We start from the raw sequence: 21,651 nt of genomic DNA on the forward strand, positions 1-21,651 counted from the left end.
AATAAGTCACAGCTGCAAAAATACTAATGCGAATTCTTTACAAACGAATGGAAAAACTGGTAGAAGCCGACATCGGGGAAGATCAGTTTGGATTCCGCCGAAATACTGACCCTACGACTTATCTTAGAAGAAAGATTAAGGAAAGGGAAACCTACGCTTCTAGCATTTGTAGACTTCGAGAAAGCTTTTGACAATGTTGACTGGGATACTCTCTTTCAAATTCTAAAGATGGCAGGGTATAATACAGGGAACGAAAGGCTATTTACAATTTGTACAGAAACCAGATGGCAGTTATAAGAGATGAGGGGCATGGAAGGGAAGCATTGGTTGGGAAGGGAGTGAGACAGGGTTGTAGTCTGTCCCCGATGTTATTCAATCTGTATATTGAGCAAGCAGTAAAGGGAACAAAACAAAAATTCGAAGTAGGTATTAAAATCCATGGAGAAGAAATAAAAATGTTGAGGTTCGCCAATGATATTGTAATGCTGTCAGAGACAGCAAAGGACTTGGAAGAGCAGTTGAACGGAATGGACACTATCTTGAAAGGAGGATATAAGATGAAGATAAACAAAAGCAAAATGAGGATATGGAATGTAGTCGAATTAAGTCAGGTGATGCTGAGTGAATTAGATTAGGAAATGAGACACTTAAAGTAGTAGATGAGTTTTGCTGTTTGTGGAGCAAAATAGCTGACGATGGTTGAAGTAGAGAGGATTTAAAACGTAGACTGGCAATGGCAAGTAAAGTGTTTTTGAAGAAGAAAAATTTGTTAACATAGAGTATAGATTTAAGTGTCAGGAACTCATTTATGAAAGTATTTGTATGGAGTGTAGCCATGTATGGGAGTGAAACATGAATGATAAATAGTTTGGACAAGAAGAGATTAGAAGGTTTTGTAATGTGGTGCTGCAGAAGAATGCTGAGGATTATTATGTCATTATCCACGGCTACGGAGCTCAACAGTCCAAATAATGTGGACAAATTGTTGCTGAGGATTAGATGGGTAGATCACTTAACTAATGAGGAGGTATTGAATAGAATTGGCGAGAAGAAGGGTTTGTGGGGCAACTTGACAAGAAGAAGGGATCGGTTGGTAGGACATGTTCTGAGGCATCAAGGGATCACAAATTTAGCATTGGAGGGCAGTGTGGAGGTAAAAATCGTAGAGGGAGACCAAGAGATGAATACACTAAGCAGATTCAGAAGGGTGTAGGTTGCAGTAGGTACTGGGAGATGAAGAAGCTTGCACAGGATAGATTAGCATGGAGAGCTGCATCAAACCAGTTTCAGGACTGAATACGACGATGACGACAAAAGAAATGGAAAAGACTTGCAATTAGGGACGCAAAAAATACCACACTGATGTTTATAGACGAACGTTTGTGCAAGAAGTGTAGATTGCATGCTACAAAGTAATGTAATGTCACTCTTCAGAAGCCCATGTTAACTGCTATTGTAGATATACTGTTTGTACTGGGTAGTGCCTTGTCCTTCAGGAACAAAAAATAAAATGCAACAAATAAAGGAATTTCAAACAATGGAAACTCCAGGTTGGAATATCAACAATGTAGGAAAAGATACCTGTAGTTTGCTACTTACCATAAAAAAGACACGTCAAGTTGTAGACAGGCACGATTAAAAGGCACTCACCCACAGCTTTCGGCCACAGCTTTCACCAGTAAAGGGGACACACATTACTGACGAAGACTGTGGTCGAGAGCTTTAAGTGAGTGGCCTTTAATCATGCCTGTCTGCAACTTGAAGTGTCTTCATTATGGTAAGTAGCAATCTATCTTTTCCTACATTATAAATAAAGGAATTTGTTTTCTCATACACCATTCACAATTTGGACGGCAAGAAGAGGGAGGGTTGAGGTCATGGAAAATCCTGGTGGTATCTGAAGTATTGTTCTACAACAATCACAAGGTGGGTTGAGGAGTACAATTGCAGATGTGGATATTTAGACAAATTCTGTGTTCGGAAATATGAATGGTTTGCAGGATATAAGAATGGCTGCTGTATCTTTGTTAACTAAAATTTGTTGTTGTTGTTTGAATTACGTAGCTGAAGAAGAAAATGCTATGCAACATAATGCTTCATGCAGCAGACTGCAGCATAGTGGAAAATATGTTGTCCTGAATGGTGGACAAGATAACCTTCCGTCACAACCATTAGAAAATGCAGTGTGTGTGAGTGAACTATACCCGCCAGGGCTACTGCTCTTGCCAGCCAAGAACCATTATTCTGTCATGATAATGAAATGATAGACAGTGGTCTTGTAATTCAGCTCTGAGAAAGGAGAGATAAGTATTATTGATCATTGATGTATGAAGAACAATTTTTGAATTTGTGGAGGGAGGCAGTAAGCAGTTACCAAAGTGTCCCATTACACAAGTTGTTAAGAAAGACTTAGTCCAAACAAGACAACATTTTAGCAATTTCTATCTTAAAAATTGAATCCTCATATGCTTTGTTTGACATTGCGATTGACAAGGCTTTGTGTTGTCTGTCTATTTCACGTTGTTTTTATCCCCACACTTCCGTGAACACTGAGTTGAGTAAGTGTAATTGACAGATTTGGATGAAACTGTGTTCCTTAAGGAGGTGTTTCAAGTGAAATGCTTTATGGCATTGTCATGACTAGTGTACTTTCAGCTGTTAGCTGTTCAGCATATTCTTTCATTTTTTATATGGATTTCCTTATTGTTACTTCTCTTCCAGTTATCTTTCTGTTGCAGCTTGTGACAAATATGTTGAAAAAGTGGAATTAATATATTTTCAATTTTTTTTTTTTACTGTGAAGTAAATTGATGTTAAAGTAAACTACTCCTGTCTTTTTCTAAATTTATTTTTTGACTCGAGGGATATTTCTGAATATGAAAGATTCAACAGGGTTTCTGGACTTCATAATTGATTTCTGGTTGCCCTAGTTACGATAGTAGTGTCTCAATAAAAGGTACCTCAAAGCTGTGTGTACTATATAGAGCCTTAGTTACGTCATGGTGAGAAATAACATGCAACTGCTTTATTAATAAAATTCTGCTTCAGTATCTTAATGTTGGCTGCATTATTGGTGCATGATTTATGGATCAGCAAGTTCTATATATTTTTTAACTTGTTTATTCACATTTTAAGCACAAATCATCATTCACCTCCGCTTGCATTAATAAACTTGTTTAAACTATTATTTCATTTTCCAAAACATAGTTTAAATTCGTCTTTTGTAATGCTTGATGGTGCCTCCACCATTTTTTCTTCACTACAGCGTCAGCAAAACACGTTCCTTTGAGGTCTTTCTTCATTCTAGGAGACAAAAACAGTTGTATGGACCAATGATGGTTGAGTGTGGGGTTGAGGAACAGAGGTCATAACATTTTTGACAAGAACTGTCGTACAGACAAGGCTGTGTGAGCAGGCGTATTGTCATGATGGGAAAATGAGTCACCCATCTGCCACAAATCAGGCCACTTCTGCTGCACACTCTCGGGCAATCTTTTTTCATATCTTCCATGTAGAAAGCGTGGTTAGCTGTCTGACCCTGCAGAACAAATGCTGAATGAGCTCTCTTGGGGTGAGGCGAACTTGGAAGTCTTCCAGTGTCTTGATTTTTGCTTTGTTTCAGGATGGTAAGCATAGCACAAAGTTTAGTTACATATGATAGTTTTTGAAAAAAAAAAAGTTAAGACCGTTTCAGGACATTTCTGTGAAAGTACAGCATGCTTCTGCAAGACGTTATATTTGTTCAGCAGTCAGCATTCGTGGCACAAATTTGGCAGCCACCCTTTTCATTCCCAAATCTTGTCACAATTTGCTGCACTGAACTCACTCACTCTCTACGGCTCCACAATTTCTTCAGTTGGCCTTTTGCATTGTCAATTGATGATCGCTCAAATGCTTTCAATGTTTTTGTGTGTTCAGGCTATGGAAGGGTGACCAGAATGAGGTTTGTCATCAGCCATATTTGAAATGAAAACCACTCAAACACATGCATTTTCCCCATAGCATCATCCTTCCATTTCAAGAGGTTTTGTTCCACTTTTTATGAGCAAAAAGGCAGACTTTCATTGTCCCATGCTGTTCATTGAAGTAAGTCATTGCAAAAGTGACAGTCACACAACGCAGTTGTCACTGTAAACTCTGCCGAAACTAGTCATGACCTCCTGATGGCACTTGGCTTCCAGATTTTGGAACATTCACTCTATGCGCTCCTAGCAGCGAAACATGATACTACAAAATCTCTGCCCATATATATTAAAAACAAAGATTCCAAGACTTACCAAGCGGGAAAGCGCCGGTAGATAGGCACAATGAATAAAAAACACACACACACACACACACACACACACAGAATTTCGAGCTGTCGCAACCGGTGGCTGCTTCGTCAGGAAAGAGGGAAGGAAAAGGAGAGATGAAAGGATGTGGGTTTTAAGGGAGAAGGTAAGGAGTCATTCCAATCCCGGGAGCAGACAGACTTACCTTAGGGGGAAAAAGGATAGGTATATAAGCGCGCGCACACACACACACACGTATCCATCCATCCATCCATACATACACAGACACAAGCAGACATTTGTAAAGGCAAAGAGTTTGGCCAGAGATGTCAGTCGAGATGGAAGTACAGAGCAAAGAAGTTGTTGAAAGACAGGTGAGGTATGAGTGGCGGCAACTTGAAATTAGCAGAGGTTAAGGCCTGGCAGTTATTGAGAAGAGAGGATATACTGAAGAGCAAGTTCCCATCTTCGGAGTTTGGATAGGTTGGTGTTGGTGGGAAGTATCCACATAACCCGGACGGTGTAACACTGTGCCAAGATGTGCTTGCCGTGCACCAAGGCATGTTTAGCCACAGGGTGATCCTAATTACCAACAAACACTGTCTGCCTGTGTCCATTCATGCGAATGGACAGTTTGTTGCTGGTCATTCTCACATTGAAAGCGTCACAGTGTAGGCAGGTCAGTTGGTAAATCACGTGGGTGCTTTCACACGTGGCTCTGCCTTTGTTCGTGTACTCCTTCCGGGTTACAGGACTGGAGTAGGTGATGGTGGTGGGAGGCTGCATGGGACAGGTTTTACACCGGGAGCGGTTGCAAGGGTAGGAGCTAGAGGTTAGGGAAGGTGGTTTGGGGATTTCATAGGGATGAACTAAGAGGTTAAGAAGGTTAGGTGGGCGGCGGAAAGACACTCTTGGTGGAGTGGGGAGGATTTCATGTAGGATGGATCTCATTTTGGGGCAGGATTTTAGGAAGTCGTATCCCTGCTGGAGAGCCACATGCAGAGTCTGATCCAGTCCTGGGAAGTGGGGCACTTTTGAGGTTCTTCTGTGAGAGGTTCTGGGTTTGAGGGGATGAGGAAGTGGCTCTGGTTATTTGCTTCTGTACCAGGTCGGGAGGGTAGTTGCGGGATGCGAAAGCTGTTTTCAGGTTGTTGGTGTAATGGTTCAGGGATTCAGCACTGGAGCAGATTCGTTTGCCACAAAGGCCTAAGCTGTAGGGAAGGGATTTTGGACATGAAACATATTCTGAAAATGCTAGAAAGTTGACATTTTTCCTATTTTCATTCACTAATCTCTTGTGGAATCATCATCTCTTTCCTGCCTTTTATCCTATGTCTTCATGGACTTGGCATGTTAATCTAGATTTGGCTGTGTTAGTAGTAGAGGATTTCTGAATGTCTGTCCTTTCACCACCCCTATCCCCATGGGATAGGGTACCCCATTTGTCTGCATCTAGTGTTATCCCATGTGGAGGTGTGAGAACATTTTTTGAAAGTTTCATGTATTGTGTAACTGAAGTGGGACATGGGAAACAGCCTAATAACCACATCCATGCTGGCTGGCTCACTGGCCCACATCGTTAATTCACAGGGTGGGTTCGATCTTGGGCTGATGCACTTTCCTGAAACCTGGAAGTGCTGTGCAATTGCTGTCTGGGCACATTTAATGGCATAGAACAATATAATTTACTCCATAGGTACCGAAGCAGCATATTTCAGTCAAAATTCTTATCTAGATTTAGCCGTTGAAGTTTGATGGATTCATTTTCTGCATGTGCTAATTTTTATAGCTTATTTTAATTTCCAAATGTCTTTTTCTTTTGCTTCCTGAATTGTACCACATACATGTCTAAAAGGTTCAGAGATGTTTGATGATTAGCTTTAAAGGATGGCATTGTCTGAAAGCTAAGCTTAAAGTTGTAATTCTGGTGCCAGTAGATTTTCTGTTTCTTTAAAACTACAGATAGAGAACAGTAACTTTCATAAATGTGATACTCGAAGAAGGGGGGCGGGACCAAAAAAAAATGGGGGGCAGACAGACATTATCCGTTGCTCAGCATTAGTGTAACATGGAAATGAGTGAGGTATTCCCCCACAAAAATTTCTCTACTTACCCACTAGTGTGAAGAATCAAGTGGCATAAGAAAATCATGCAAATGGTCAGCATGTTGTATTTTTCACTGACAATGTGTATTACAGTTACACTCCATGGATCATGCAAATACCAATCAACCCTTGTTCTGACTTTGGCTAGCCTCTTTCTCCTCTTACTAATGTACATTTGGAATTTAGATTAAGTTTTATTATTCAGCATATGCAACAGCATAAGCCATTACAAAATTAGAGGCTGAGGAGCAAGTTTTGCATTATACTTCTTCTCCCAGTTTCCTCCATGTTTGATAGATGGTTGTCTTAATACAAAATGCCTTTCTAAGGAATACCTTTTTAAAAACTGTTCCTTGTGACATTCCAATGATGCTGTTTTGACCTCACTAATGAAGGTAAATGACATATTTGCCAAAACCTTTAATTGTGTGGACTAAAAGTTATTCAAAATCCACTGCTAGATAAAGGCTGCCTTCAGTCTTTCATATATTACAGTCTCCTTTCATATACATTTGTTCTAATTCTGTGCTTTTCTACTGTCACATGTATATTTTCCAATAGTTCACCATATCAGTCCTTTTGTGATTTCTAGAAATACAGTAAGAGACTTCCCGGGTCCATGTACACTTCACCTGACTTATAATTTAGCCTTTCATTCCAGTCTGTTCCCTGATCCATATGTCTTATAGTAATCTCCCCCCCCCCCCCCCCCCCCCCCAACCACATGCATGTCTACAATGTTAGCTGAGAAACATTTTTTATGGGTTTTGTATTTAGCATGCCTTAAGACAAAACTGATAGACACACAGATAGTACACTTCTCTTTTCAGACATATGAAAAGCTTAGTTTTGAAAACTCTGCTTATTTTGTGAAATGCACACCAGGCAATTTTTACTCTTCTTTTGTAGTTCTTGCTGTCCATTCATTCACTGTTTACAGTTGTCTTAAATATGGAAACTCTTCAGGTGGTTGTATGACTTCACTGTTGATATTGATTGTTCACTTTTTTCATCTTGCCAGATGAAATAAACACATAAATGAATAAAAAAATATATTAGTTGGTTTTCAGGCTCACTTTCAAGCTTGTTCTGTTAAGTTATTTATTTTTCAGTTGTTACAGTTTCTCCACAGTAGAGATAAATAGGACAGTGTCTGCACTGAAATGAAGGTGGTACAAATATTTTCCATTAATATCACCATTGTTGTTATCATCATCATCTTGAACAGTTTCCAGTGCCAGGCTGGGTCCGTTTGGAATGCGAGTCTTGCCATTTAGTCCTGTTCTCCCACCATATCTCTGTGTTTACTCTGGCCCAGTTCTGGCTTTGTAACACATTCCTTCACACATTTCAGCCATCTGTCTCTTAATTTTCCACTTGGTCGTTTACTTTGAATCTCCATTTTGTGTACCATCATGGAAATCCTCTTCTTTTCCATTCTCTAAGTGCCCATACCATCTTATCTTTGATGTTTTTATCCTCTTTCATTATTACCCTTACCCTTCATTCCTCATCCCCTCTCTCTGTGTTATTCCTAACCCACTTCAGAGGAACCTCATTTCACACACCTGTAATCTGCTTACACCTCTTTTCTTAATTACCCAAGTTTCAGATATGAGGCATGTTTTTTAAGTACCGTTTTGAAATTAAAAGACGTGCTAAGATATTTTTACATGAAAGACTGTACCTTAATCTACTTTTCTACATAATTTCCGTCAATATTGAGGCAATTGTCATAACGTTGTACCAGTTTTTGAATACCACCATCATAGAAGCCTGCCACCTGACTTGTTAACCACTGCATCACCACTGTTTTGACTTCATCGTCTTGTAGACGCTGACCGCCGAGGTGTTTCTTCAAGTGCAGTAACAGGTGGTAGTCACTGAGCGCAAGTTCGGGGCTGTATGGAGGATGATTTCGAGTTTCCTATCGAAAAGATGTGATGAGATCTTTGGTCTGATTTGCCACATGCGGACGGGCATTGTCTTGCAGGAAAACGATGCCCTTTCTCAATTTGCCATGTCTTTTGTTTTGGATTGAACGATACAGATTGTGCAATGTTTTACAGTAAGCTGCTGTGTTGATTGTCTCATTACGAGGCAGAAATTCCACAAGCAATACTCCATTTCTGTCCCAAAAAACTGTGCACATGATTTTCTGGGCAGAAATTGTTTGCTTAAACTTCACTTTTCTGGGTGAATCTGAATGCCGCCAGTCCAAGGACTGTTGCTTTGATTCTGGTGTGACGTAGGCCACCCATGTTTCATCGCCTGTAACAATTTGGCTTAAGAAATCATCACCATTGTTGTTGTACCGCTCAAGGAAAGTCAATGCACTGTCAAAACGTTTGGTTTTGTGCACTTCCATCAACATTTTCAGTACTCAACGTGCACACAATTTTCGGTAATTCAAGTGCTTGGTCACAATGCCATACAAAACACTACAAGAAACATTAGGAGTCATCCCGCAAGGAGGAAATCGTAAAGTGTTTGATTTCTCTCACCGTATTGTCCACTTCCTGCACCAAACTTTCATTAACGACTGAAGGACACCCACTCCGTTGTTCATAATGCGCATTTGTGCTCGCCTACTTACTTACCATTCGATCATTCATAATGTTTTGTCCGTAAACTGCACAGGTCTCATGATGAATATCGATTCCTTTTAGATCTTTAGCACTAAAAAATCTTATAACAGCACGTACGTCACAGTCCTCGGGACTCAAGATTATCAGAGGCATCTTAAACACTCAGTACACAAAGTAAACAAGGAAGAATCAGACTGTAATGGCGTCAGTGCGTAGACAACAGATGTAGACATCCAGAGCACATGCGCAGAACGCCTACTCCAGCGCTGCAACCGCGGTGTGGCAAAACGGTACTTATTTAAAAAACACGTCTCGTACATAGGTCAATATTGGGATGTATTAACATTTTATATAAAAGTTCTTTGCTGTTTCAAAATAAAATAATGGAAAATCCAGGATGGAATAATGACAGTATTTTGAAAAGGAAGATTGCTACTCACTGTAAAGCAGAGATGTTGAGTCACACAAAGAGACCCCCCCCCCCCCCCCCCCACACACACACACACAGACACACACAGACACACACAAGTCTGGCTACAGGAGCCAGACTCCAGAGACAGTGGTCATATATAGAAAGAAACTTCCACATTGGAAAAATATATTAAAAACAAAGATTCTAAAACTTACCAAGCGGGAAAGCGCTGGTAGATAGGCACAATGAATAAAACACACAAATACACACACAGAATTTCGAGCTATTACAACCGGCGGCTGCTTCGTCAGGAAAGAGGGAAGGAAAAGGAAAGATGAAAGGATGTGGGTTTTAAGGGAGAGGGTAAGGAGTCATTCCAATCCCGGGAGCGGAAAGACTTACCTTAGGGGGAAAAATGGATAGGTATATACTCACGCGCACACACCCACATGCATATCCATCCATACATACACAGACACAAGCAGACATATTTAAAGGCAAAGAGTATGGGCAGAGATGTAAGTCAAGGCGGCAGTGTGGACGCAAAGATGATGTAGAATGACAGGTGAGGTATGAGTGGCGGCAACTTGAAATTAGTGGAGATAGAGGCCTGGTGGATAATGAGAAGAGAGGATATATTGAAGGGCAAGTTCCCATCTCCGGAGTTCGGATAGGTTGGTGTTGGTGGGAAGTATCCAGATAACTCGGACGGTGTAACACTGTGCCAAGATGTGCTGGCCGTGCACCAAGGCATGTTTAGCCACAGGGTGATCCTAATTACCAACAAACACTGTATGTCAGTGTCCATTCATGCGAATGGACAGTTTGTTGCTGGTCATTCTCACATAGAAAGCGTCACAGTGTAGGCAGGTCAGTTGGTAAATCACGTGGGTGCTTTCACACGTGGCTCTGCCTTTGATCGTGTACACCTTCCGGGTTACAGGACTGGAGTAGGTGGTGGTGGGAAGGTGCATAGGACAGGTTTTACACCGGGAGCGGTTGCAAGGGTAGGAGCCAGAGGGTAGGGAAGGTCGTTTGGGGATTTCATAGGAATGAACCAAGAGGTTACGAAGGTTAGGTGGACGGCGGAAAGACACTCTTGGTGGAGTGGGGAGGATTTCATGCAGGATGGATCTCATTTCGGGGCAGGATTTTAGGAAGTCGTATCCATGCTGGAGAGCCACATTCAGAGTCTGATCCAGTCGCGGGAAGTATCCTGTCACAAGTGGGGCACTTTTGGGGTTCTTCTGTGAGAGGTTCTGAGTTTGGGGGGATGAGGAAGTGGCTCTGGTTATTTGCTTCTGTACCAGGTCGGGAGGGTAGTTGCGGGATGCGAAAGCTGTTTTCAGGTTGTTGGTGTAATGGTCCAGGGATTCGGGGCTGGAGCAGATTCGTTTGCCACGAAGGCCTAGGCTGTAGGGAAGGGACTGTTTGATATAGAATGGGTGGCAGCTGTCATAGTGGAGGTACTGTTGCTTGTTGGTGGGTTTGAAGTAGACGGATGTGTGAAGCTGGCCATTGGACAGATGGAGGTCAATGTCGAGGAAAGTGGCATGGGTTTTGGAGTAGCACCAGGTGAATCTGATGGAACCAGACGAGTTAAGGTTGGAGAGTAAATTCTGGAGTTCTTCACTGTGAGTCCAGATCATGAAGATGTCATCAATAAATCTGTACCAAACTTTGGGTTGGCAGGCTTGGGTAACCAAGAAGGCTTCCTCTAAGCGACCCATAAATAGGTTGGCATACGAGGGGGCCATCCTGGTACCCATGGCTTTCCCTTTAATTGTTGGTATGTCTGGCCTTCAAAAGTGAAGAAATGGTGGGTCAGGATGAAGCTGGCTAAGGTGACGAGGAAAGAGGTTTTAGGTAGGGTGGCAGGTGATCGGCGTGAAAGTATGTTCTCCATTGCAGCGAGGCCCTGGACGTGCGGGATATTTGTGTATAGGGAAGTGGCATCAGTGGTTACAAGGATGGTTTCCGGGGGTAACATAATGGGTACGGATTCCAGGCGTTCCAGAAAGTGGTTGGTGTCTTTGATGAAGGATGGGAGACTGCATGTAATGGGTTGAAGGTGTTGATCGACGTAGGCAGAGATACGTTCTGTGGGGGCTTGGTAACCAGCTACAGTGGGGTGGCCAGGATGTTTGGGTTTGTGAATTTTAGGAAGTAGGTAGAAGGTAGGAGTGTGAGGTGTCGGTGGGGTCAGGAGGTTGATGGAGTCAGGTGAAAGGTTGTGTAGGGGGCCTAAGGTTCTGAGGATTCCTTGAAGCTCCGCCTGGACATCAGGAATGGGATTACCTTGGCAAACTTTGTATGTAGAGTTGTATGTAAGCTGTCGCAGTCCCTCAGCCACATACTCCCGACAATCAAGTACCACGGTCGTGGAACCCTTGTCAGCCGGAAGAATGATGATGGATCGGTCAACTTTCAGATCACGGATAGCCTGGGCTTCGGCTGTGGTGATGTTGGAAGTAGGATTAAGGTTTTTCAAGAAAGATTGAGAGACAAGGCTGGAGGTGAGAAATTCCTGGAAGGTTTGGAGAGGGTGATTTTGAGGAAGAGGAGGTGGGTCCCGCTGTGATGGAGGACAGAACTGTTCCAGGCAGGGTTCAATTTGGATAGTGTCTTAGGGAGTTGGATCATTAGGAGTGGGATCAGGATTATTTTTCTTCGTGGCAAAGTGATATTTCCAGCAGAGACTAAGAGTGTAGGACAGTAAATCTTTCACAAGGGCAGTTTGGTTGAACCTGGGAGTGGGGCTGAGGGCGAGGCCTTTGGATAGGACAGAGGTTTCGGATTGAGAGAGAGGTTTGGAGGAAAGGTTAATTACTGAATTGGGGTGTTGTGGTTCCAGATTGTGTTGACTAGAATTTTGAGGTGTTGGGGGGAGTGGAGCTGGAAGTGGGAGATTTAGTAGGTGGGAGAGACTGGGTCTGTGTGCAATGAGAGGAGGTTTTGGTTTGTTGGAAAGGTTGTGGAGGGTGAGTGAGTAGCCTTTCCAGAGGTGGGAAACCAGGAGATCGGATAGTTTTTTGAGGTGGAGGGTGGCATGTTGTTCTAATTTGCGGTTGGCCTGTAGGAGGATGCTATGTACAGCCGGTGTGGATGTGGGAGAGGAAAGATTGAGGACTTTGATTTGGGATAGGAGTTGACGGGTGTGTTCATTGGCCGAGTCGATGTATAGGTGAAGGATTAGGCGGGTGAGGGCTATGGATTGTGCTGTTGGGAACTGGTATAAGGACTGATGGAAAGAAGGATTGCAGCCAGAGATGGGAACTTTAAGTGTGAGGCCTTTGGGAGTAATGCCAAATGTCAGACAAGCCTGAGTAAATAAAATATGGGAGCGTAATCTGGCTAGGGTGAAGGCATGTTTGCGGAGGGAATGTAAATAAAATTTAATGGGGTCATTGTAGGGATGTTGTGAGGTTGACATGGTATTAGTAGGTGGAAAGGGTAATATGAGGTTAAAGTGAAAGTAAAGAGAGATTTATATGTTGTTGTTGTTGTTGTTATTGTTGTTGTTGTGGTCCTCAGTCCTGAGACTGGTTTGATGCAGCTCTCCATGCTAATCTATCCTGTGCAAGCTTCTTCATCTCCCAGTACCTACTGCAACCTACATCCTTCTCAATCTGCTTAGTGTACTCATCTCTCGGTCTCCCTCTACGATTTTTACCCTCCACACTGCTCTCCAATGCTAAATTTGTGGTCCCTTGATGCCTCAAAACATGTCCTATCAACCGATCCCTTCTTCTAGTCAAGTTGTGCCACAAACTTCTCTTCTCCCCAATCCTATTCAATACCTCCTCATTAGTTACGTGATCTATCCACCTTATCTTCAGTATTCTTCTGTAGCACCGCATTTCGAAAGCTTCTATTCTCTTCTTGTCCAAACTAGTTATCGTCCATGTTTCACTTCCATACATGGCTACACTCCAAACAAATATTTTCAGAAATGACTTCCTGACACTTAAATCTATATTCGATGTTAACAAATTTCTCTTCTTCAGAAACGCTTTCCTTGCCATTGCCAGTCTACATTTTATATCCTCTCTACTTCGACCATCATCAGTTATTTTACTTCCTAAATAGCAAAACTCCTTTACTACTTTAAGTGTCTCATTTCCTAATCTAATTCCTTCAGCATCACCCGATTTAATTTGACTACATTCCATTATCCTCGTTTTGCTTTTGTTAATGTTCATCTTATATCCTCCTTTCAAGACACTGTCCATTACGTTCAACTGCTCTTCCAAGTCCTTTGCCGTCTCTGACAGAATTACAATGACATCGGCGAACCTCAAAGTTTTTACTTCCTCTCCATGAATTTTAATACCTACTCCAAATTTTTCTTTTGTTTCCTTTACTGCTTGCTCAATATACAGATTGAATAACATCGGGGAGAGGCTACAACCCTGTCTCACTCCTTTCCCAACCACTGCTTCCCTTTCATGCCCCTCGACTCTTATGACTGCCATCTGGTTTCTGTACAAATTATAAACAGCCTTTCGCTCCCTGTATTTTACCCCCACCACCTTTAGAATTTGAAAAAGAGTATTCCAGTCAACATTGTCAAAAGCTTTCTCTAAGTCTACAAATGCTAGAAACGTAGGTTTGCCTTTTCTTAATCTTTCTTCTAAGATAAGTCGTAAGGTCAGTATTGCCTCACGTGTTCCAACATTTCGACGGAATCCAAACTGATCCTCCCCAAGGTCCGCATCTACCAGTTTTTCCATTCGTCTGTAAAGAATTCGCGTTAGTATTTTGCAGCTGTGACTTATTAAACTGATAGTTCGGTAATTTTCACATCTGTCAGCACCTGCTTTCTTTGGGATTGGAATTATTATATTCTTCTTGAAGTCTGAGGGTATTTCGCCTGTCTTATACATCTTGCTCACCAGCTGGTAGAGTTTTGTCATGACTGGCTCTCCCAAGGCCGTCAGTAGTTCTAATGGAATGTTGTCCACTCCGGGGGCCTTGTTTCGACTCAGGTCTTTCAGTGCTCTGTCAAACTCTTCACGCAGTATCGTATCACCCATTTCGTCTTCATCTACATCCTCTTCCATTTCCATAATATTGTCCTCAAGTACATCACCCTTGTATAAACCTTCTATATACTCCTTCCACCTTTCTGCCTTCCCTTCTTTGCTTAGAACTGGGTTGCCATCTGAGCTCTTGATATTCATACACGTGGTTCTCTTTTCTCCAAAGGTCTCTTTAATTTTCCTGTAGGCAGTATCTATCTTACCCCTAGTGAGATAAGCTTCTACATCCTTACATTTGTCCTCTAGCCATCCCTGTTTAGCCATTTTGCACTTCCTGTCGATCTCATTTTTGAGACGTTTGTATTCCTTTTTGCCTGCTTCATTTACTGCATTTTTATATTTTCTCCTTTCATCAATTAAATTCAATATTTCTTCTGTTACCCAAGGATTTCTAGCAGCCCTCGTCTTTTTACCTACTTTATCCTCTGCTGCCTTCACTACTTCATCCCTCAGAGCTACCCATTCTTCTTCTACTGTATTTCTTTCCCCTATTCCTGTCAATTGTTCCCTTATGCTCTCCCTGAAACTCTGTACAACCTCTGGTTCCTTCAGTTTATCCGGGTCCCATCTCCTTAATTTCCCACATTTTTGCAGTTTCTTCAGTTTTAATCTACAGGTCATAACGAATAGATTGTGGTCAGAGTCCACATCTGCCCCTGGAAATGTCTTACAACTTAAAACCTGGTTCCTGAATCTCTGTCTTACCATTATATAATCTATCTGATACCTTTTAGTATCTCCAGGGTTCTTCCATGTATACAACCTTTCATGATTCTTAAACCAAGTGTTACCTATGACTAAGTTGTGCTCTGTACAAAATTCTACTAGGCGGCTTCCTCTTTCATTTCTTAGCCCCAATCCATATTCACCTACTATGTTTCCTTCTCTGCCTTTTCCTACACTCGAATTCCAGTCACCCATTACTATTAAATTTTCGTCTCCCTTCACTATCTGAATAATTTCTTTTATTTCATCGTACATTTCTTCAATTTCTTCGTCATCTGCAGAGCTAGTTGGCATATAAACTTGTACTACTGTAGTAGGTGTGGGCTTCGTATCTATCTTGGCCACAATAATGCGTTCACTATGCTGTTTGTAGTAGCTTACCCGCATTCCTATTTTCCTATTCATTATTAAACCTACTCCTGCATTACCCCTATTTGATTTTGTGTTTATAACCCTGTAGTCACCTGACCAAAAGTCTTGTTCCTCCTGCCACCGAACTTCACTAATTCCCACTATATCCAACTTTAACCTATCCATTTCCCTTTTTAAATTTTCTAACCTACCTGCCCGATTAAGGGATCTGAGATTCCACCCTCCGATCCGTAGAACGCCAGTTTTCTTTCTCCTGATAACGACATCCTCCTGAGTAGTCCCCGCGCGGAGATCCGAATGGGGGACTATTTTACCTCCGGAATATTTTACCCAAGAGGATGCCATCATCATTTAATCATACAGTAAAGCTGCATGTCCTCGGGAAAAGTTATGGCTGTAGTTTCCCCTTGCTTTCAGCCATTCGCAGTACCAGCACAGCAGCGCCGTTTTGGTTAATGTTGCAAGGCCAGATCAGTCAATCATCCAGACTGTTGCCCCTGCAACTACTGAAAAGGCTGCTGCCCCTCTTCAGGAACCACACGTTTGTCTGGCCTCTCAACAGATACCCCTCCGTTGTGGTTGCACCTACGGTACAGCCATCTGTATCGCTGAGGCACGCAAGCCTCCCCACCAACGGCAAGGTCCATGGTTCATGGGGGGGGGGGGAGATTTATATAGGGAGAGATTTATATAGGGAGAGATAAAGGTGTGAAAAAAGTCGAAAAAGTGTTGGTTTGAGATGAGCTATGTTGATCATGTGCTGAACTTAGGTTGGTGAACAACAATGGGTGCAAAGGTTGGGTAGTTATGTTGTCTCCAAATCACGTTAAAGGGTGGGGAAATTCAAGAAAATTTCGAAAAAATTTTTTCGAAAAAAGTTTCGAAAAAAGTTTCGAAAAAATAATTTGCGAAAAAATAAAATTCGAAAAAAATTTTCGAATAAAATCTCGAAGAGTATGTGTGTAAATGTATTCAAAGGACTGGTTATGTACTGGCAGGTTATGATAATGAGGCTAACAATTGTTTTATGAAGAAATAATAACGTGTAAACCTGTGGGAAGCTGCTAAAAAATGATCGGTTTTGTGGGAAAAACGGGAATGGAAATGAAACGAAAGTTGTTGGAAAAAAACTGAGATGGTTGTGTAATGGGTGAAAGGAACTGAAGCTGTGAAATAGTATTCACGAGTTTACACGAAATTTTTGTAAACTTGGAACAATGGATTTTATAGCAGCGGTTATGTTGAAAGCGTTGAAAATTTTAGGTTATGGTTTGGAAGTAAATTACGTATTATTGAGTATAATTAGGCAGGATAAAATGTATGGTAGATTACGGAAAAATGGAAGATGAATACAAAGTGGAACTTCTTGTACAAACGAAAAGAGAAAGTAAGACGATAGAGAAGATTTCGAAATGCAACAGAGACAATAACAAACGTAATTGTTGGGTTCAAATTAATGATGATGTAAATAAAATAGAAAGAAACTTCCACATGGGAAAAATATATTAAAAACAAAGATTCCAAGACTTACCAAGCGGGAAAGCGCCGGCAGACAGGCACATGAACAAAACACACAAACACACACACAGAATTACGAGCTTTCGCAACTGGCAGTTGCTTCGTCAGGAAAGAGGGAAGGAGAGGGAAAAAAGAAAGGATGTGGGTTTTAAGGGAGAGGGTAAGGAGTCATTCCAATCCCGGGAGCGGAAAGACTTCCCTTAGGGGAAAAAAAGGACAGGTGTACACACACACACACACACACACCACACACACACACACACACACACACACACACATCCATCCGCACATACACAGACACAAGCAGACATATTTAAAGGCAAAGAGTAAGGGCAGAGATGTCAGTCGAGGTGGAAGTACAGAGGCAAAGAAGTTGTTGAAAGACAGGTGAGGTATGAGCGGCGGCAACTTGAAATTAGCGGAGGTTGAGGCCTGGCGGATATCGAGAAGAGAGGATATACTGAAGGGCGAGTTCCCATCTCCGGAGTTCGGATAGGTTGGTGTTGGTGGGAAGTATCCAGATAACCCGGACGGTGTAACACTGTGCCAAGATGTGCTGGCCGTGCATCAAGGCATGTTTAGCCACAGGGTGATCCTCATTACCAACAAACACTGTCTGCCTGTGTCCATTCATGCGGATGGACAGTTTGTTGCTGGTCATTCCCACATAGAAAGCGTCACAGTGCAGGCAGGTCAGTTGGTAAATCACGTGGGTGCTTTCACACGTGGCTCTCCCTTTGATCGTGTACACCTTCCGGGTTACAGGACTGGAGTAGGTGGTGGTGGGAGGGTGCATAGGACAGGTTTTACACCGGGGGCGGTTGCAAGGGTAGGAGCCAGAGGGTAGGGAAGGTGGTTTGGGGATTTCATAGGAATGAACTAAGAGGTTATGAAGGTTAGGTGGACAGCGGAAAGACACTCTTGGTGGAGTGGGGAGGATTTCATGCAGGATGGATCTCATTTCGGGGCAGGATTTGAGGAAGTCATATCCCTGCTGGAGAGCCACATTCATAGTCTGATCCAGTCTTGGAAAGTATCCTGTCACAAGTGGGGCACTTTTGGGTTTCTTCTGTGAGAGGATCTGGGTTTGAGGGGATGAGGAAGTGGTTCTGGTTATTTGCTTCTGTACCAGGTCGGGAGGGTAGTTGTGGGATGCGAAAGCTGTTTTCAGGTTGTTGGTGTAATGGTTCAGGGATTCAGGACTGGAGCAGATTCGTTTGCCATGAAGGCATAGGCTGTAGGGAAGGGACTGTTTGACATGGAAGCTGTCATAATGGAATTACTATTGCTTGTTGGTGGGTTTGATGTGGACGGATGTGTGAAGCTGGCCATTGGACAGATGGAGGTCAATGTTGAGGAAAGTGGCATGGGTTTTGGAGTAGGACCAGGTGAATCTGATGGAACCAAAGGAGTTGAGGTTGGAGAGTAAATTCTGTAGTTCTTCTTCACTGTGAGTCCAGATCATGAAGATGTCATCAATAAATCTGTACCAGATTTTGGGTTGGCAGTCCTGGGTAACCAAGAAGGCTTCCTCTAAACGACCCATGAATAGGTTGGCGTATGATGGGGCCATCCTTATCCAATCTGTTACCCCCGGAAACCATCCTTGTTACCGTTGATGGCACTTACTTATACACAAATATTCCACACGTCCAGAGCCTCACTGCGGTGTAGCACTTCCTTTCACGCCGATCACCTGCCACCCTACCTAAAACCTCTTTCCTCATTACTTTAGCCAGTTTCATCCTGACCCACAACTTCTTCACTTTTGAAGGCCAGACATACCAACAATTAAAGGGAACAGCCATGGGTACCAGGATGGCCCCCTCGTACGCCAACCTATGCATCCGTCCTTTGCTGCCTTAAATCCGAGTGCTGTTTTTTCTTGTATAGAAATAAATGTGTGGCCAGGCATTTGTTTCCAAAATAATCTAGTTTCATCTAGGTCAAAAACCTCCATTGCAGTATAGCATTTTTCTGTCACTGCTTCTTTAAGTCCCTTTAAATTTCTCATCTCCAATTTCATCTGTGGCAGCTGCTCTCCTGTAATTTTAATGTTGTGAAGCAATCAAACCAACCTGAGGTGGCTGATAAAGGTGCTGGATAGTCCTTTTCTTTCATTAAATCTCTATAAGCTCTTGGCTTTAGCTTGAATATCAGCTCCAGAGAGTGGCAAATGCAGTTGGTTGTTATACTCAATCTGGTGGCTTCGCATATTTTTCATTTTTACTGTCACCTTGAAGCAGGATTTGGTCATTCTAGTCATACTTAAATCAGTTGAACAGTGAGCAGTTTTTCAAAGTGATTCTGCGTTGTCGCAATCAGTTCTCATTGTTGATTAACAAAATTTCAAAACACCCTAAATGTCAACAATACGCTCACTTTTCATATAGCGAACCGAGTTTTTGTCTTTGTTTCTAATGAATGTGACTTGCATACATGCTTCCTTCCCTCGACACACACTGTTTCTTTCCTGTAACCCTACAATTTAAATACATACTTTGTCAAGTGCAACTGCACAGCTCCACAGACCTGAACTGATGATACATGTCTCAGCAAACATGATAGAAGATTTGCGTTGAGGTGTGCTAACACATTATTGCTTCTGCATACTGTTAACAGTTTGCAGCACTGGGTTTAAAACTAAAATTATTTATATTTGGGAAAACATGTATAACAGGATCTAACAGTATTTATGTAGTGTTTGTTACAAGATTGCAGGTCCTATGCTTTGAAAGACACCCACAAGGTAGCAGGGTGAACAAAGATAAACATCAAATGAAGAAGTTGAAGCTGAGGAAGATATTTTTTTATTATGTGCCATAGTTTACTAATGGTATTAAAAGGTTGGAAAGTCATTAGACTAAATTTATTTATGCACAGGGAGACTACACTGAAAATAAGAAAAATTCATTTCTCAAATACTATCTAATCTTTCTCAGGATAAGAATTTAATTAACATCTGTCATACGGTTCATGTTTTACTAATTTAGCATTAAATATTTTAATTTGTATTACTTCAAAGAATCATTTTCATTTTGTTGTAGGTGGAGTTGCTCCCTCAGTGTTACCTTGCCTTCATGAAATATATCAAGGAAAATTTAGTCCGCATTCCGATATACATAGAATCAACATTCATGAAGAATTACGGCCTTTCCATTCAGATAATGTTCAAACACTGGGTGAACTGTTTGTTGAGTTTCTGCGCTACTATGTGGAGTTTGAGTATGTATAAGCAGTCTAAATATCTTGCCTATGTAACTGTTAAAAAAGCAATTATGCCCGATCATTCCTTTAGATGTATTGGTAACATATGCTTATTACTAAACTATTATCCCGGAACCTGGGCACAGTACCCAGTCTGACCGATTTTAGATTTAACAAAAATTAGATTTTCAATATTTTATGTGATTATTAACCAAATTTAAAACTTTAAAATGATGACATAATGTGCTCATTAAGAAGTAAAATGTAATATTAAAAGTTTAACACAATAAGGCAAGTATTGCAATCAGAAACTCTGTGATGGTTTCTAGGCAACACAACTGGTGGTGCACAAATGTTAGGACTTTATTCATCTAGTATTGAGAGTGAAAGCATTTAGCAACTATCAACAAACTTTAGCACAATTCCAAATCCCTTATAAACTTTTTCTAGCTTGCTTACTTAAAGCAAACATGTAATGCATTAACACATACTTGGTAATTAATTAGGTACTTTAAACTCTTGTTACATGTAAATTTTATTCTTTGAGGAATATGGGGGGGGGGGGGGGGTCGCATTTACTGGTGTGGATCTAACTGCATTCTTTGCCCCGGATCTTTCCTTCAGAGCCTTTTTGCCAAGGACCTCCTCTTTTGAGCCTTTTTGCGAAGGACCTCCCCACAAACTCATGTTTGTGTGTCATATGTTACAATGTTCTCCAGTGTGCATCAATGTGAGTACCAGTGAGTTTTTGCATCTGTCAGAGTAACTGCTCTATCTATTTGAACTGAAATCACAGTGCAACTTATTACACAGTGACAGTTATTACCAGTGGTGAAACAATCAATAAATGACAAAGAAAACTCCTAGGTCTGATTGAAGATTGAGCTCTAGACCTATGGATTGGTAGCTTGACACTTACTCACCTGGCCACACGTCAATGGAGCGATAGTTTTACTGCATTGGATGTCAACAGTAGTGTTAGAGCAGAAATACAGGCACTAATAATAATTATGCTGCCATATCCTGGCAAAGTTCACAGACGTGATCTGGCACCTCATCTAATACATTTGGAATTTGGAAATTAAACAAACAATAACAGTTATATGTAGCAACGCACTCTGAAGTATTAAAATGGTACAAGTAGTAAGAGAAACCAGTGAGTTCTTGTTCTTCCATGTTTCGCAAAGTAATATTTTGTTTGATACACATTTTAACTGACAACAGTTGACAATGTCAAATACTGAAAGATGTTATATGTGTCTTCCAAAGTCTTTGATATGGTTTGACATACAATCAGACACTGTGCCTCCTTGGTAGTCCAAATGAGTGCTTTTTTGTCTGTATTCTTCTCAACTGTTTGGTTGTGATTTATTTTTCCGAGACATGCTGTAACATTGCCTGCAGTACCCT

General features: G+C 41.6%; 1 protein-coding gene across 1 annotated transcript in view; it reads left to right on the plus strand.

The window, feature by feature from the left end:
* LOC126281235 (poly(A) RNA polymerase gld-2 homolog A-like) overlaps window positions 1–21,651 on the plus strand; it is a 156,062-nt gene that overhangs the window by 97,556 nt on the left and 36,855 nt on the right. Inside the window, exon 9 of the mRNA XM_049980006.1 lies at window positions 20,082–20,259. Within this exon, the coding sequence (XP_049835963.1) occupies window positions 20,082–20,259 (178 nt within the window). The remainder of the gene's footprint in view (window positions 1–20,081; window positions 20,260–21,651) is intronic.

Source organism: Schistocerca gregaria, chromosome 7 (assembly GCF_023897955.1).
Source record: "Schistocerca gregaria isolate iqSchGreg1 chromosome 7, iqSchGreg1.2, whole genome shotgun sequence".
In the NCBI taxonomy this organism is placed as follows: Eukaryota; Metazoa; Arthropoda; class Insecta; order Orthoptera; family Acrididae; genus Schistocerca; species Schistocerca gregaria.